This window comes from Podarcis erhardii, assembly GCF_964252035.2.
Source record: "Podarcis erhardii genome assembly, chromosome: 4".
Classification (NCBI taxonomy): Eukaryota; Metazoa; Chordata; class Lepidosauria; order Squamata; family Lacertidae; genus Podarcis; species Podarcis erhardii.
Window position 1 is genome coordinate 47,687,483 of NC_138508.1, and position 18,704 is coordinate 47,706,186.

Sequence of the window (18,704 nt, forward strand, 5' to 3'; positions counted from 1 at the left end):
TAATGAACAAAAATTACTTTTTCAACCATTACTTCAGCTGGGTGTGCGATATGACAAGAGCCCTTCTTAACTTTCAGAAATGGTAAAAAGACTGGTATCAAGGTAGAATGCTGGGAAGATTGGAATTACAGTTATCCCTAAATAGATGCAAAGGATGTGATCTGAACTGCCATAAATCCACATTCACAACACAAATGGCACATTTTGTCCCATTTTCACCGAACTCTAAAATTTCATGATAGAGTGGTACCTTGGGTTAAGTACTTAATTCGTTCCGGAGGTCCGTTCTTAACCTGAAACTGCTCTTAACCTGAAGCACCACTTTAGCTAATGGGGCCTCCTGCTGCCACCGGAGCACGATTTCTGTTCTTATCCTGAAGCAAAGTTCTTAACCTGAGGTACTATTTCTGGGTTAGCAGAGTCTGTAACCTGAAGCGTATGTACTCTGAAGTGTATGTAACCTGAGGTACCACTGTACTAAGAAGGCACAAGAACTAAGACAATTCACCATCTGAATCTGCATCATACCACCGTGTAATATCACCTGTAGGCCACTCATGTTTCTCTGGGTACTCAGAGATAGGCATGGAGTATATCTTCCTGACATTATATCACAAACACACATGGTTTGCTTTTCTCTGACTGCATTCATACCCAAAAGATACAAAAATCATAATGATGTAAAGGGAGAGCTCTCGGAAGCTCAAAGCCTTAGCTTGTGAGTGAGGGATGACCTATTTTTAAGGAGGAAAAAAAAACAGCTGGTTTGAGTTTCAACAAAGGGTCTTTCTTCCTCAGTTATGCTTTCTTCATGCTTACTGTTTTATTCATAATACAGAAAAAAATAAAACATATGTTAAAGCAGTTTAGGATCATTTCACATATACTCAGTGGGAAAGATAGCTTAGTATGTATGGTGGGCAAACCATGATGGACTCAGGTTTGCTACTGAGTGTACCTTTGGCAGCCTCCCTCATATGTATTATACATGCCTGAAAACATGTGATATTAGCATTTTCCAATATTTTAAGAAAAGGGTAACATGTGAAGCTGCCTTTAATGGCATCCTGTTCGTGTTATGTGGCAACTTTCATTTCTGTGTTTCTGGGAAGATAGGGACATCAGTAAGCTAATGTAAAATACAATAGGCTTCCAAGATACAGATCTACATTTTATGTTTCAGAACAGTGTAGATATGAATATGTTTCAGAAGAACAGCAACAACTATTGACTGCAATTCTATGTACAGGATTGTATCTACTGAGATTATCATAGTCTAGTCAAAACCTTCCCATAAAGTGCTTTTCACAGATTTTGAGTAAGTCCATATTTGTCAAAGATGGACCAATAAGTTTGCTCATAGACCTACCTTGTAAAAGAATTGGGTTTTTTTAAGGTTCAAGTTGTGTTCTCCATGGAAGAAAACTTGAATAAATTATGCCTTGCTCATGTCCTTCTAGCAAGCTGGTTAATTGCATTTGTTTCCTATATCTCCAAACAGCCTGGTACATTAATTACATTCTGTAACACCAGGCTCCTGTGATTCACTCTGTCACTTCCACTGAGCACTTTAATTGTATTCCTTCTAGCTACCTACAATTTTAAACACTGGCTAATAACTACATTTCTGCAGCCTGATGCTTTCAGGTTTTATGTACATTTCCAACGTGACTTATGTGAACCACAATGCTTTGTAAAAAAAAAAAAAAAAATGAAACTGCAGGGCACATTATGTGATACATTCATTATACAACTTGTGAACCAATACCTACATATTCTCAATTCCCAGCTTTTAGCAAGGTTCTCTGTTGCCTCCTGTGTTGCTAAGGGTGTGGTGGGAGGGAGAGAGGGAGGTATGGGTAGCACACAACTGCATGCAATAATTGTAGGTAATACAATATCACTCTCTGTTTACAAGAGTGGCCCCTCGTTGATATGGATACCAGGCTTTTAGCACCAGCTTCCTGCTGGAACTAAGTTTAGTCCCAGATCCTGCCCAGATCCAGCATCAACCAGTAAATTAAGCTAGAGTCCAAACCCCGCCCCCCAAAGACACCTCTGTAAAAATATAATGCCAAACCTCCAAATTAAGACAATAGCCAAAGAGATCTGGTATCATATCAAGCCTCCCCACCACCAGTGCTCACATAAAGACTCAGCATGATTGTCCATGTAAACAGTTTGTGCGCACAAAATACTATGATGCATGTTGCACATTTGAGGTAAAACACATACAGTATATATGTATTCATAGCCAATGGTGTCCCTGCTCTGTTAAAATTATACCTTCTAACCATAGACAGTACAAACATCATTCCTTTGATTTTTCTCAATTTCCTTCATTTCAAACACTGAAATCAACAATGTGTTCTTAGCTCTTAAATATCAACATGAAATTCCCTGCAACGTGCTTCTAGGTTAAACGACGAGGTCTTGGTTTTACTTTAGGGAGGGCTAAGCAAGCTGAACAAAAGACAAACCCCTATACAAGGGAGACTGCCTTTACAGAAGGGGAGACACCTACAGCACCTGTTCAAATTCCCCATTGTCTTTAAACAGTGGAAGCCTAGCTTCTCCCTGTGGCAGAAGCTGGCTGTGAGATTCTGCTGTACTGGGAGGCTTCCACAGACACGACCCTCTTTCACACTCCCTACTTTGTATACTTTCCACCTGACACATCTCACAGGCATAGTTATTTCACACCTTTTAGCGCATTCCACACATTACTGCATTTTTCTGCGTGCATTGCTTACAAATGGAGCAGCGAGAACCTCACGGTAGTAAATTTCCCATTCACCTCTCTTGAATCAGAAGCACAATTACCCCATTTAATCAGTCGATTTTCCACCTAAAAAGTTCAGCATGGGGTAAAAATAGAGCAACAGAAATCTGTTGGTGCGTCGAGATTTACCAGTGCAGCTGATTTCAATCTCCCTCTCTCTCTCATACACACACACACTTTACAGTTTATGTTAACTATTTTCCTACTAAGTTAGCAAAGAAGAATTGCTTTATTAATAGCATGTTCATATCCATCCCTTCCTTCCATCGTTCCATAGCCCATGCACATTATACAGGATTTCGAGCCCCAAAATCCAAGCGTGCTCTGCTCCAAAGAAATGACAGTAAAACACAACACTTTAACTTACCATCAACTTGAAAAGAGACAAATCCAAGCAGCAGGAGTGGCGTCAGCAGCCCCATTTTAACATATTCAAAGGCAATCCAATTCCAGGGAGAGGGAGAAAAAAAATAGAGGGGGGGGGAGTAGTCCCAAAAGTTGAGATTCTCCTACAACCTAAGGATACGTGGAAGGAGCCCGGAGAGCAGCGACGAGAAAGAGGCTTGAATGGGACACTTTGAGCTCCATGCAGATTAGCAGCGCGAGGGAGGAAGAGGGGGCACCGCTCCCGGCTCGGCGCGCTGGCTCCGCTTCCGAAATTCCCACCAATCCAGCGGAGGCAGAGGAATTGTTCAAGTGTGGCTAAGACTCCCCATTGCAATCCAGAGCCCGGGGATTTCTTCGGCAGACGAGAGAGACTTTGAAAGCAGATACGTTTCCTAGAAAGTGCGTCCCCTCCCGCCGCCACCACCTCGCTCAAAGTTCTCGGCGCTCTGAGGAAAAGGCGGGGAAGGAGGGAGCGAAATCATGGGCTTGGCTTAACTCTCCTGCTTCTCATTTTCTTCCTCTTCCAACCCCCCCCCCCACCTCCTCAAAATCACTTCAAGCTGCGGAGTTGCTTCCCTTAACTTCCATAAGAGGGACGCCTGAGCAACATCTTGGCGCGCGAGCTCCTTCCTTCCTTCTTCACAGCACCCCCTCAAAAAAAATAAAAATTAAAAAAAAGGCAACCCAGCCACCCCTACCCTCAGCGCGGGAAGAAACTGCTTGAGGAGAATAAACTCCCAACGTGCCGCTGGGGCTGGAGGAAAGAGCGAGTGGCGGTGGGCACGGTTGTTGCTGCTGGCTGAGGCGGCCGCCGCTGCCGTGTAAACGCGCGCGGCGGTGAGCGAGGGCGGGGGGGGGGGAGGTGTCGCTCCCACTATGGAGGGAGTCGAGCGAGGCGGGAAGCGGCAGGCGCGGCGGGGTGTGTGCGCGCGCGCGAGGGAGAGGAGGGGAGAGAGCTCAGCACTCTCCTGCTGGAGCTCGCCCGGGCGGCCTCCCTACAGCCTGGGCTCGTTCTGCTCGTTCTTGCTGCTGCTGTTGCTGCTCTTCGTAGAGCAAACACGGAGGGGGGGGGGGAGGAGAGCCGGAATTGGAAGAGCTGGGGTGTGGATTAAAGCACTGTAAAACACCACACCCACTCTCATGTTCCCCTCAGGGATCGCGGTGGGAGGGGGGGGGGAGAGAGAGAGAGAGACAGACACACATAATGTGAGGCAACTGAAGGATTGAAGAGAAGAACGGGGGGGGCACAGAGCAGCGCTGCTTCTCTGCCCCCCTCCCGCCCATCCCATTTCTCTCCCAAACCCCCTTTTCCCCCTTTACTGTTGGCTATAGGTAACATTAACATGATTGCTTCTCACTGCTTCTCATTTAATGGGCAGGTAATTTTCTCGACGAGCGATTTCATGGAAGTCTCTTCCCTAATTATTCAGTCTTCCTCGCCTCTTCTCTCTCTCTCTGTCACAGGGAGGCCTTTGAAAGAAGACGGCAATTTCAACCTCTTCTCACTTAGCTTTCATGTGCTGGTACTTTCTAAAAAAGGGAGGTGCAGGAAGGCGATCATGTTGCCTAATTCCAGGTGTGTAGTGATACGCAGCTGCTGCTTAGTATGGAGAGAACTATGACATTCTGCACATGTTCAAAGACCCCTTCTCCCGGATTATGGCGTAATATTTGTAGTTGCTTAAAGCCCGCCCAGCCACTCAGGAGGGCCACAGATGGCTAACAAAAAAAAGGTACCAACTCCTTTTAAAAGGAAAATGCAGGCAAGTCAGCATTGCCTTATGCAAATACAAGTTACAGTGGTACCTCGAGTTACAAACGCTTCAGGTTACAAACGCTTCAGGTTACAAACTCCGCTAACCTAGAAGAGTTACCTCGAGTTGAGAACTTTGCCCCAGGATGAGAACAGAAATCGTGTGCCAACAGCACAGCGGCAGCAAGAGGCCCCATTAGCGAAAGCACGCCTCTAGTTAAGAACAGTTTCAGGTTAAGAACGGACCTCTGGAACAGAATTAGGTTCATAACTAGAGGTACCGCTGTATACTTATTTACTCACACAAATTCCAGTATATATAGTCAGACCTACTCGTGTATATAGTCCAGTGTATACACTGTATAGTACAGTGTATACACTACTTCCAGTGTATATAGTCAGACCTACTCTAATACAAGATTGCAGTTAGATTCCACAATTCTGCCGCAAGCTGGGCTCTGTATATTATATGACGGGTGTACAACCAATTTATGCAACCCTCCTTCCAGTATAAACATGCCACATTGTGACTGCCTGGAACATGTTTATACATGCAGATGCCCTATACCATATATGTGCACAGATCATATGCAAGATTAAGGCCACAATTCTATGCATCTTTTTATGGGGAATAAGGCTCACTGAACACTGTGAGTCTTCCAAGTAAGCATGAGTAGGACTGAGCTATCAGCTCAGTTCTTATTTGCACTGCCCTTGTGCATTGTGGCTTTCAAAATTGGGTTGAATTATTTATGTATACATATACACAGGTTATATGTATGTATGTACTTATCAACATTGGGATTTTGTAGGATACCACTGTGGTAAGGGGGAAGCCCCCCCCCCAATGTAATTTCTGTTCCAGGATGACCACCCTATCCCACCTTGCTACCTGACAGAACTTATGGTGAGGTCTTGTACAAACAAAACATCATATTCCCAAACTAGTTTGAAATGTGCATTCTACCAAGAATGCAAATTGAGCAGAATTCTAGTTTCTGCATCTGTGAAAGCAATGATGTGATCAACTCTGCACATTCAGAAGAGTACATGCATGGAATTGACATAGAAGCCATTCACAAGCTCTTCAAGCAACTCTCTTGCACACAGTAACTGTGGTTGCAAGCCTTTCTTCATGTTTATGGAATGGTAAGGTAACCTGAACATGAGGAGCCCTTCTTCTGTGTTTTGCATTGTGCATAAATTAGCTGTAGTAAATTGGGGTCAACCATATGTGTTTGTTTTGTTTGTTCTCTGTTTTCCTGACCTTTCATTTTTTGTGTTTTGACTAAAACAAAACACAAAACACAACACAGAATATCACATCAGTATTTTATAAACAACTCCGTGCTCTTCATTTCAACCTACCTAATTCCTTAAGCTCTTAAAAAGAACACCTTTACCACCTTCTTTCTAAACTGCTGAAGCCCTTACAATGTATGCAATCCAGGAAGAAGATAGAGTATATGGGGTCTCTCATGAGGTAAAAGGATGTCTACAGCAAGGGGTGTGGAGAGAGAGTTTTCCCTTTTCAGTTCAGCTAGGAGGAAAAATATATATATATTCTGTGTTGGGGGGGAAAGCATAACAAGGGAAGACAAATGAGACTGCACAAACTGAAGAATAAGCATAAAGAGGATGATCAAGTAAAGGAATAGCTGCATCAAAGGTGTATGTCTGAATACTTGCAATATCTTTAGTGTATAAAGTGCAGCTGAGGCCGTGAGTGATCACAAGAGTAGCTACTAGCTATTTGATGTTAGCACTGATGATTAGACAGGGCGTTAGAGGAATATACATAGGTCTGTAAGCCAAAAGCAATGTTAGATGGTGAATCTTTAGTTCCCCCTACTGGAATATAACAGGAAACAGCTGTTCTTGGTTATATAGCTAATCTTTTGTGTTTTGTTAAGACCACTTATTTTGAACTTCCAACCTATTTCTCAAACACTGCTTGAAGTTGAAACATGTGCATTTTGCTCATTATTCTTATTGATCACTCAGAATTTTTTAACATTGTTTTGCAGCCCATTGCAGTGTGTTTCTTAGAACTGAGTTAAATGGAATTTGCTCCCAGTAAATTTACTTGTAGCAAATCTAGGCTTTTAAAATTGTTAAATAAAAATTGTGGCTCAGGTTTTTGTTTTGTTTTTTGGTTTCTGATTTTCATAGCAGGTTGTTTGTGTTGTTCTATGTATAGTGCCTTTGAGAGAAAGCCTTCTAATTTTTAAAATAAATACTTGCCAGTGTATTGAAATCATACACAATATACTGCACTTTGTGTATTTTATACAAATTACCTAAGTATAACATTTTAAAATAATATGAGTATGATTAGCATCCATATGGGAACTAAGTATAGATAATCAGCAAACTCAAATAAGCAAGATCCAGAAATGTTGTCCCCCCCAAGTATTCTTTTCAGGTCAAATATATTTAATATTATTTGTTCTTTTATTAAATTACACTGGATCTGTTAATGGAAGATTTAGACAAATCGCAACCTAGATTTGCAGCAATAACTATACAACAGCTATAGAAAGTGATATTGTAGATATATATAGTCTATATATATAGACTAAACAGAGAACCCATTACAAGCATGTGGACGATGAACACCTCAGCAGCATATGTTAAGGGTGTCCTGGTTTTTACTTTTTGAAATATGGCAACCCTAGCATTTGTACAAGAAGTTTGCAGAATGGAATCAAAAGGCATAGTTTTTTTAACCATTTCTTGAAAATAGTCCTGTAATCACACTGATTTCATTTGGATGTACTTAAAATTATGAATCATTGAAAGCAGTGAGACTTCCTGGATATGACACTCTAGCCTAAATGCTCTTGCCCCTAACTGCAGATACAGAGAAATTATATTGTGAGTGATGCACATGCTCAGAGACATTTCTTGTCATTTTTACTTCACATGACTCAAGAGCTAAGTGCTGCTATGAAAAGAGATTCCCATTTACTTATTACATCTGTAACTCACCTTTCCTCTAAGGAACTGAGGTTTTACTTCCTGTGTTATTATCAACTGTGAGGTAGGATATATGGAGAGGCTGTGATTGGCCCAAGCCTACCCCAGTGAGCTTTATGGTTGCTAAGCTGCAATTCAGTGGTAAGCAAAGTCAAAAGTAGACAGAAATACTGGACTAGGTTTTGTGAAATGATACGTAAGTTCTGTTATTCGTAGTTCTTCCCATGTAAAACAATTAAGCTCCTGTATGTCACTGTTGCTTTCATAGCTATATTTATGCAGCCATATATTTGTTCACTTCATTTTAAGATTCCTTAGTGGTAATTCCTTAATTCCTAAGTTTATTGCCCAAGTGCTCTTCCATGAAGTTCCTGATTTATGAAGATGTCAGTTCATATGAATTCTTCCTACAATGCAGTTGCAATTCTAACAGCATTAGAGCTGCTGCTCTGCCTCTACTAGTGGACTGAATGCTCCCATCAAGCTATGGTTCTTTTTTTCCAATATAATGCTGTCAACACTATTGTCATCAGTTATACATATCAGTGGATTATTAACAATATTATTTGTAGGACTTCTGTATTAGTTTTGTCTGAGAATGGCCTTGTCTCACTTCAGCAATAGAATTACATTTTGCATTGTCTCCAGAAATGCTTTCAAATTAGAATCGATGTGTTGGCCATACAATTTTTCACTGCCACTGTAATTCGGTTTTCTGCCTAAATTTTTTATATGACTTTATGATTTATCTTTTAAAAACTGTGATACTAAAAACAAGTGAAGGGAGAAATACTGTGTACCATGATTTGAACAAAACGTTTATTCTTCATGCAGGATACACAATTTATTTTCTATAGTAATATTTTTTATATTTGGCAGACAGGCAGATCCATTAGAGACTAGCCTGTTATATGTGTATGTTTAAGCTATTTGGCTTTTCTTTTTTAAAAAAGCAGTCTAGGATAATCAAAGATTGTCAGTTATGGGGTAGTGAGATTATGAGTCCTCAAATTTTGTGAGTCTCAGTTGCCCACAGCTGTAAATAAAGTGTAAAAGGAGAAGGGGTGTATGAAACCGGGTGTGTGTTTATATAGGAGGTAACTCAGTGTTAATGTATTAGCCAGTAAACCCAGTGAAGCTTCTAGGCAAGATGGACATGCAGGATATCTATTTAGTTTAAAAGGCAATGTGCAGCTTAATTGAGAAATGTTTGTGTATAGCACCGTGGTAGCCAAATCTTCATAAAGTTTTATTTGGAAGTTACTCATTCTGACTGTAGCAGTCAAATTTACTACCATGGGAGGATATTTGGAATTGGATGAAAGCATAAAATGCTTTGTAAGTCTTATCTTACTTATCTTCACACAATGACCAAACAAGTAACTTTCTTAAGGTTATCCACTGAGTCTGTAGCTGATAAGGGAGTTGAACCCATGTTGCCTGGGTGTGACCAATGAGGTCTGGCAATAGACAGATTTTTGAATTTGATTCAACAATGTGCCACCAGATTTTATTGGCTTCCAGGACGGGTCCTCAAGTTATATTTTCATACAGAGATATAAAGCACATGCCTCTCATCAAATCTGAAGGACATGCATCTGTAAACCAAGATGTAACCCTTTTAAATACTCAGAAGTAAGAACTGTGAAAGGGTTGGCATTCTCAAAGGGCAGATCATCTTGTAAGAAACACGCTTAATTTTACATATGTAAGTCCTTGACTTGAGGGAGAGGTACATTATCAGTCCACTGGTACTGTGGTGAGAAATGTCCTTCAGTTAAGAATTAGTTCAGAACTTTCACAGAAGTAAGCTACATTCTGGAAACATGATAGTCAATGATGCCAAGAACAGCTAGCAAGATGCTGTTCTGGACGCATAAAGTCTCACAGCTTGAGGGGAAGCCTGCAATGTCATACATCCTAGAGCACCTGACTTGGAAATAAAAAAAGAACTGCAATCAGCCAGGTGGAGCAATCCAGTAAATTAAATTAACATTAAGATGAATCAAGGAAGCTACGCTGACTTCTGAGACGAGATTTAAAGTTCTTTTAGCTGTTTGAAAATAAATGTATAAATTATGCTTGCTTAATTTCACAAATGGAAAAAATACCTCTTTGTTAATTACTGTTAAAATTAAAGAAACAAATTATTGAAGTAATCAGGAAGCCTATAACTATTTAAATGTAGGAAATTTCATTGCAAAATGGTACAATATATTTATTTCTCAGTGAGAAAAACACTAAAGGGGTTTTATTGTAATTTATTTATTACCTTTCATTTATATCCTTGGATGCCCTGTACTGTATTGACAAAAAAACCTGTATTGAGGCAGAGACAGAAGTATAGTGTCCAGATCAAGGGAACTAATAGTACTGCTTGATTCTGCCTTGATTAGACCCCACCTGAAGTACTGTGGCCAGTTCTGGGCACCACGGTTTAAGAAGGGTATTGATAAGCTGGAACATATTCAAAGGAGGAAGACCAAGATGATAAAGGGCCTGGAAACCAAGCCTTATGAGGAACAATTGAGGGAGTTGGATATGTCTAGCCTGGAGAAAAGAAGACTGAGAGGTTATATGATAACCATCTTCAAATATCTTCCAGATGACAGCTCTTTAAAGATGCAGCAAGCTTAGATCCCTTCCAGTCAGGATTAAGGCACCACCATGGGACTGAAACTGCCTTGGTCATGCTGGTTGGTGATCTGTGGCAGGTTAGCGACAGAGGTAAAAGCTGTTTTCTGGTTCTGCTGGATCTCTGACTAGAGGTAGCCTAGTCAGATGGGTGGGATATAAAAAATTAATAACAACAATAGCAGTGCTATCACTGAATTCAAATTACAAGAAAAGAGATCCAACTAAACATTTGGAAGACTTGTTTGACAATGGAACAGAATACCTCAGAACATGGCTGGCTCTCCTTCATTTAAGGTTTTCAAACATAGGTTAGATCTGTCAGCAATTAGTTAGCTATGATTCCTGTATTGCAAGTATTTGGGTCATATAACCCTTTGTGTCCTTTCCAACACTGCAATTCTATGATTATGGGTGGAGTTGTTCAGTTTTGCTCCATGTCCAAGTATTGTTGCAAAATTAGTTCCTTATTTAAAAAGTATTTACTTTCCTTGCAATATACCATGTAACATCTGTGCAGACATCACTAGAAACACTGGATCTTAATAAAGGTGGAAGCAGATCTGCAAACTGAAGGACTGGTTTCATGGAGGAGGCTGGAGGCCTGTCCACCATGCTGGCCAAGGCAGAATAGAGTGGTACTATTACTTCCCCAGATCTGGACACTACTTCTGTTGATACAGCCTAGAATTGCATTAGCTATTTTGCTGCTGCATTTCACTGTTGACTCAGGTTAAGTTTGTTGTCAACTAAGACCCCTAGATCCTTTTCACATGTACACTTGTCAAGCCAGGTGTCCCCTAGCCTTTATTTGTGCATCTGATTATTTCTGCCTAATTGCAGAATCTTACATTTGTCCCTGTTGAAACTCATTTTTATTAGTTTTGGCCTAGTTCTTGAGTTTGTTAAGATCACATCTTTGCAGTATCAGCTACCACTCCCAGTTTGGTATCATCTGCAAATTTGATGAGCATCCCCTCTATTCCTTCATCCAAGTAATTCATAGTGCGCATACCAGCTTTCCCTGGAACATATTTCAGGAAAAAAGCTGATAACTGTGAACTTATCTTTTGTCTTGTAACTCACACACTCTTGTTACTTCTGCTACAAATTTCCTTCTTCTGTAGATTGACAGTCATGCCATGGAAAGGGCAATATGAGCAGTTCCACAAAACTTGGATACAAAAATCCAACCTTGCAGGGCAAATACCATCTGGGTTTGCAGAGCTGTCAGGCAGTGGTGGAAGATGCAGTCAGATTCTTGGCGTGGCACTGCTGCTCAGCACAGATTATCCCCTATTTGCTTCCTATAGCATCTTAAGTGGGAGCTCATTTCCTGCTATCCGCTGCTACTGTGGCTCCTGCATTCTCAAAGAGAAAGGATGTTTTAACTCCTGGGGCCTAGAAGTTCCATTATCATTCCTTTATCTTTGCCACCCCTTACAGGCTACCAGTTACCTTATTTCTGGGAAATGATGAAGTCACTGGAGGGGAGTCTGGCCTTTGGCAGCAGCTGGACTGTGACTTCTGGTGAGTGTGCATGTTTTCCATCTCTTTGAGCTGGTGAGTAATGCGGCCAGGAGCCAAGTTTCTAGAACTGGACAAGGCTTTATGCTAGTTCTTGTATTAGCACTGCCAGACAGAAGCTTCCTCTTTTTGGTGGCCCCACACAATAATTGCGTTTAGTACATTTGTCGACCGCCCAGTCAATAAAGTCATCTGGCCAGTTTCTCACAGAGTTCAAATTAAGCATTTAAAATGTTTCTTTAAAAAAATCATTGTCTAAAAACCAGCACAGGCAGCATAAGAACATTTAAAACCCAGCAGAAATAATCTGTTCCAAGGGCAATTAAAAAGAGAGAGAAAAGGTCCTAAAAGTCCTAGGAGAATAAACAAAAAAGTATTGGTGTTGAAGGGATCTTAATGTAGGTGCCAAACTAGCCTTATTATGGAGGGCATGCCATAATTGGGGAATTGTTCACCATGCAGATCACCCTGTTGGGTTGAGAGTCTCCACAGCAGCCTTGTATGTTTGAATGATAGCTGGCATTTGCATGGAGACTATCCATTCAAGCAACTTTATACATTATTATGGCTACCATGTGGAGCTACTTCCAGAGGCTTCTGTTGTAAGATCGTCTTCATTTCTTCTGTCTCTTCTATGGAAGTCCGCCTACTTTTCTGCTTCCCCCCTCAACACCCATGCAAACAAACTCTGATATATAGACCAAAAAAACAAAAACTTTGCAACATCTATGTGTCTGATAGGCTTGCTTAAAGAAAAAATGTTTTAAGGAAGTGCTGAAAAGTGAAGGCACCTGCCTGATGTCAATAGGCAGTGAATTCCAAAGTGCTGCCATGTTAAAATGTCAATTTCTCACAGATGCAGAATGACTATCATGTGGCACCTGTAACCGTGCCTGTGGCTTAGATTGAAGTGGCTGAGTGGACACATTGGGAATAAGGGGATCCCACAAGTATTACTGAAGGAGTTCATAGTTTACATATAATGAACATGGGCATAGCCAGGATTTATTGTGGGGGCAGGCTTTATGTTAGGGGAGGCAGAACTGAGTATCTGTGACACAACTGGTCAGTCAGTTAAGTATTTTTATCTATTTACTTGATTGGGGGACAGTTGCCCCCTTGCAACCCCCCCCCCCGCATCCTTGTTCAAGAAAGCAGAGGCATATGTTTTAAAGTACAATATAATGTGTTGCATACCGCAGTTATGAGATTTTATATAACAAATGTTTACATTTGAATCCTGAAACACCGAAACTAACATTTCTTGTTAGCTTTGTCGCTTTGCCTTTGTATTACAAAGGGAAACAGGACTCTAAGGGCTGCTTAATAGTCTGGACCCATTAAGTGATTCAGGAGGAACCCTGTCACATGCACTTCAGGAACTTAAAGGAAGTGAGGAATATATTCTTCAGTGGCAAATGAATGCTTTAAGGGAATGCATGTCAATAAATCTGTAATTAGATATCTTTTAATACTTTTTATTGGGAGCCACTGCAATATTTCTAACTGTTAAATGCAGCAGTTCACATTGATCTGCACTTTTTAAAAATGTCAAAATGCAGTCACAGTGTCTACCGTAATATTCTGTAATGTTTCACTGAATTATTATTTAACAGTCTCAGCTAAATAATATCACATTCTCTAAGTGTTGTTTATGTGTGGTTAGGTAAGTAGACTTATTGCTTGATAATATGAAGCCAATTGTCACCAATTATCATTTGATAAACAATTACAAGCCAATGTAGTTAGATTCAGACTAGGAGTAAGCCCCATTGAATTCAGTGAGACTCGTTTCTGCATAAAAATGGTTAGGATTCTGCATAAACATGGCTAAGTAAATGTAGCTAAAAAGTTACTAAACAGCATCTCAACATCTGACTCATATTATGAATGTTTTAAATGTTAAGAATGCTATGCTCATCAAAAGCTGTTCCTACCATGTTACAACATTGGAGTGTTTATGTTCCCCTGAAGATTGTGTGAAGATTGCATACTATGTTTCTGTATGGCAAGAAAGGTGATTCACTATATTTAAGAACACATCACGTTACTTGGTTATATCCCACTGCACCAAGTTAAAAACAAAAAGTTAGAAACATGGACTTATCCTGCATACTGTTTGTGAAAAGTGTCTATATTCTGATCACTTTTCTAAAAACAGATCTTTCATCAAAAATTCAAATCTTACTGGAGCAGATTGATCTCTTTCTCAACATTCCAGGAAATGTATTCATTTCTACTCCTACAAGCCAATCTTTTAAAATATGTATAATTGATCATAATATTTCAAGAAAATGCTTATTTAAGCTATATCACTATGCAAAAGTAGACATTGTTCTTTGTTTACCCGTCATAAATAGCCATAAGGTAAAATTATTAAGAAGCAGTTGCGGTGAAAGGTAAAATAAGCCTCACTAGTTTCAGAGGTGTTCCAAAGCTCGAAGTAATTCCCAACAACATTTGCTTAATATTTCATGATTAAGTCATCAAAAAAACTGAGAGCTGGGAACCATTGCAGATAATACTCTTGTAGTCACCTTGACTTGTTAAATTTAAATTTGACAGTACTTGCCCTAGCACTTATTTCTGCTTTTTTTTTGCACTTAGCACTTAATTAAGCTAAAATGTAACTGAAATAGTATAATTTAAAGTTATATGCAGCTGGTGTGACACAGGAAAAACGGGTCTGAATATAAATTAGTGATGGGAAGTATGTGTGTACAAGAAGACCATCTCACACTTGCTGTATTACAGCTATGCCATTCCTATATAGAAAAACCAAAACCTTCAAATCTACCCCATATGTATCCCAAGGAGTTGGTCAACGTGTGGGGTTCTGGAATGTTGAAATGTACAACTCAGTACCATGGTAAATTGACCAAATCTGGCAAAGAGTAACACAACCACTTCAAGCAAGCAGGAAATAGGAGTCAAAGTTCTTGCTGGCCTCTCCACCTTTTTCTATATGCCAAACCATCAACTTTTTGAAATTACTGGTGCAGAGAATAGACTGATGCTACAGTATATTGGTGAACACATCTATGCATACACAAACACAAGCATCTATATTGACTAGAGGATGGATATGCAATCTCAATGTGATACTGGCAGTGGATTCCATACAATGATATTACCTTAAATTGCACTATTAAAGACCATAAGAAGAGCCTGCTTGACCCATCTAGCCCAGCAACCTGTTCTTCTAGTGGCAAACCAGATGCCTATAGGAAGCCTGCAACCACGAACTGTGTGCGGCAGCACTGTTCTCTTCTGCAGTTTCCAGCAAGTGGCATGCAAAAGCATACTGCCTTTGACAGTGGAGGTAAGACAAAGCCTTAAGGTTTAATGGTCACTGATAGCCTCATCCTCCATGAATTTATCTAATTTTATGTTAAATGTGGCCATCACAGACTTTTGTGGGAACAAATTCCATAGTTAAACCATGTGCTGTGTGCAGGGGCATAGCTAGCTGCTCTGGCACCCGGAGTGGTGGGGGTGGGGTGAGCCGCCCAGGGCGAGCGGCCCGGGGGGCGCCGCAACAAGCTGCCCACGGCATCAGCCTGGCGTGCACAAGCCCCATGCCGTTTCAGGCAATGCAGGACCCCAAGCTGCTGTGGCACTCCCAGGAGAGATGCGTGGCTCGGGTGCGCTGCAGGCGAGGCTTTGCGGTAAGTGCCACCCCTGGGGTGTGCCATTTTGTCACCCCCTTAGGGATGACAACCGGGGTGGACTGCACCCCCCTTTCTGTGCCCCTGTGTGAAGAAGTACTTTCTTTGGTTTGTTCTGAATCTTTCAACACTGAGTTTCGTGGGATAACTGATATGAAATGAAATGATATGAAAGAGAGAGAGAAAACATTTTCATTTTCTCCATGGCATTTCATACACTTCTATCATGTTACCCCTTACTTGCCTTTCCTCTAAACAGACTTTCCAGCATTTGATACCTTTAATCACAAACAAACACCCTTCCTGTCCCCTTGCCTGGCTGTTCTTTGAGATTTTTTTTGGGGGGGGGGGTATACGATACAATTTTTATGTAACCCCAAGTACGAGATCATTTTTAGTAAACTCAACAATTACAAGATTATTTTATGAAACCCTTTAACTAAAAAAAAGCAACCCCATTTCATATGTCAGTGTTGTATTGATTAGAGTCTCTCTCTTTTTAGCTGAATTATGTTAGCAGTGATGAAAATTACAAGAGGAAAGTGAAAGTAATTAATAGTTTCAGTGAAATCTCTAGAGGACATACTTACCATTTGTTCTGACAGACAGAAGTATATGACAATGCATGAAGACTGTCTCTCTCTACTCTAGAGGTGATGTCTGTAGAATAAAATTAAGGTGAAGCAGTGAGACTGTTAAGCAACAGGAATAATGCTGTATTTTAAACAGTAAAGAATCTTGTGGCACTTTAAAGACTAATGAATGTACTGTGGCATGAGTTTTTATAGTGTAGAGTCCACATCTTCAGATATAAGATAACTTCATCTTGTAACTAATGGATGTTCCTGGGGGCAATTTGAGAACCACCTCCTCCCATGCCAGTCATCCACTTGTTCCTATCTGGTGGAGAGGCCCTTCTCTGTGTTCCACTTATGGTAAAAGCTGTTGTCTGTTACTAGAGAGAGTGGATATACCCAAGTTGCTTCATGAGGTTTGGCTGGCACCATTTCACTGTATTCTGCTGCCTGGTGAAGACCTTTCCATTCCCTCAGGCTTTTGTCAGGTATATAATATTTTGATTGGAGTGATGTTTCTATCTCTCATGCCTGGTTCTATTGCATTTTATTGATGCTGTGGTTTTGTGAATTTGTAATTTTAATTAGTGTAAGCTACCTTGAGTGATGTGCAGACATCAGGGTGAAATGTCCTTATAAACAATTATACTATATTAATTGTTAGTCTTTCAAGATGTCACAACTTTCTTTGTTGTTTTTGGTACAACAGAGTAACATGGCTATTCCTCTGGAAATTGCTGTGTTTGTGAAGATTGTGTTGTGAAGAGACAGGAGTATGGTGGCCAGATTCAGTGGTATAGAGCACACATAATTTTGTTCACTATTGAGGCATAAAGTTTAATTACACACACACACACACACACACACACACACACACACACACCATCTGACTGGGTTGCCCCAGCCACCCTGGGCAGTTTCCAACAATGTTATACTGGTTTTTGCACAACTGAATGAGAATTATGATGTGAGAGCAGACAAATAGAAGCTTTGCCTTCCTAACATAGATAAAGAATGTGGTAGTCATCTGAGTATTACTCAGAATAGACCCACTAAGATTAATGAATCATAGTAATGGCCGTTGCTTTTAATGGGTCCACCCAAGTGATCTACATTTAAAGAAAACTCAGCTGAAGATTATTTAGAGTTGGTACCTTCTGCCACAACAATGAAATAGGATTTATAAGTCAGAATGCATTTCACAACTGTAAATATGCTATAAGTAATACATACTGGGGAATGTATGGCAGGACCACATATTTCAGGAATTTAGGAGATTATTATGGAAAATAATAATTGACATATTGTAGGCTCAGAAAGGAAATGAAGCAGATTTTATTGGATATTCTTCCTGGCTATCAATAAAGTACACTTTTAAACTATAAATTTATTCTCAGTGGCAACAATTGCTTATGCCAGCTATTGTAAATCAAATTTGGTATTGCATCATAAGAAATATCTGATAAGATGTGACATGCAGTGGAAATGGATAAATAACATTATTCTAGATGAGAGTATAGAAGAATGTAAAGTTTGTCAATATTTTCTGTATATTGGGTTTGTATTGATGATATTTTTAAAATCAATATGATTATAATATATTATTTATTTATTTAATTTCTATTCCACACTTTTCCCCAAGAGAGTCCATGTATAGTAAGTATACTTTATAAATTGTGAGTTATGAAAGTGTACTTAGTATTTAATAAAACAAATATAATAAAAAAAAATTAAAAGCATAGTGGGCATTTTAAATATAGCAAAAAATAAAATAGTGTGTTTTTTAGCTAATCAATGCCATCTATTAGCTAAAAACATGGCTTTTTTGTTTTTGTTTTTGCTACTGCCAGCACAACACATTTAAACATATTGTGTGACAAATGTTCGTAGAAAATATTATTTGGTAATTTTAATTGCAATTTCAGTACTAAAATAAAATTATAATGTTTCATAATGTGGACAACTCTCTACACATTTTATAAGAGAGTTTCCACATGCAGTGGTAGTCCATTTTAATATGCATCGCAGTACCTGGAATCCCTTGGTTTAAGATGGCATTTCTAGTGTGGTTTGAAATAGTTCCACAGTCCTATCACTTTCTTCTTCTTAATTGAATATATAGGCTGCTTTTCCATTTAGAGGCCCTCTAAACAGTTTATAACATCTTACTTAATTGACATTTATCCTAGACGCAACATTATCCATAAGGAAAACCTTTATGCAGACATATATTTTTGCATTGTTCTCTCACTCCCATGACAGAAAAGTCAGCATTTTCTGTAGCAAAATCCATGAGCATTAAAAAGAGGGGGGAAAGTTGGCAAACACATAAATGAAATCTACAAAGTACATTTTCAAAGCAGAGGTCCTAACCTCTAGCTGCCATTGATTAAGTGAGA

General features: G+C 39.8%; 1 protein-coding gene and 1 long non-coding RNA gene across 22 annotated transcripts in view; both read right to left on the reverse strand.

The window, feature by feature from the left end:
• ROBO2 (roundabout guidance receptor 2) overlaps window positions 1-18,704 on the reverse strand; it is an 830,881-nt gene that overhangs the window by 447,579 nt on the left and 364,598 nt on the right. For 2 of the 21 annotated variants that reach the window (XM_081858432.1, XM_081858431.1), the window contains exon 1: window positions 3,150-4,169. The exons of 17 other annotated variants lie outside the window; for them this stretch is intronic. In XM_081858432.1, coding sequence (XP_081714558.1) covers window positions 3,150-3,204 — 55 coding nt within the window. In that variant the 5' untranslated portion in view covers window positions 3,205-4,169. Of the gene's footprint in view, window positions 1-3,149; window positions 4,170-18,704 lie in introns of those variants that run through there. 2 more of the 21 variants (XM_081858419.1, XM_081858423.1) reach the window with 2 other exon arrangements.
• Window positions 4,521-7,951, reverse strand: LOC309339681. The gene is made up of 2 exons (XR_014155531.1): window positions 7,914-7,951; window positions 4,521-4,699 (listed from the first exon to the last, which is right to left on the reverse strand). It is a non-coding gene; the product is annotated as an uncharacterized lncRNA (long non-coding RNA).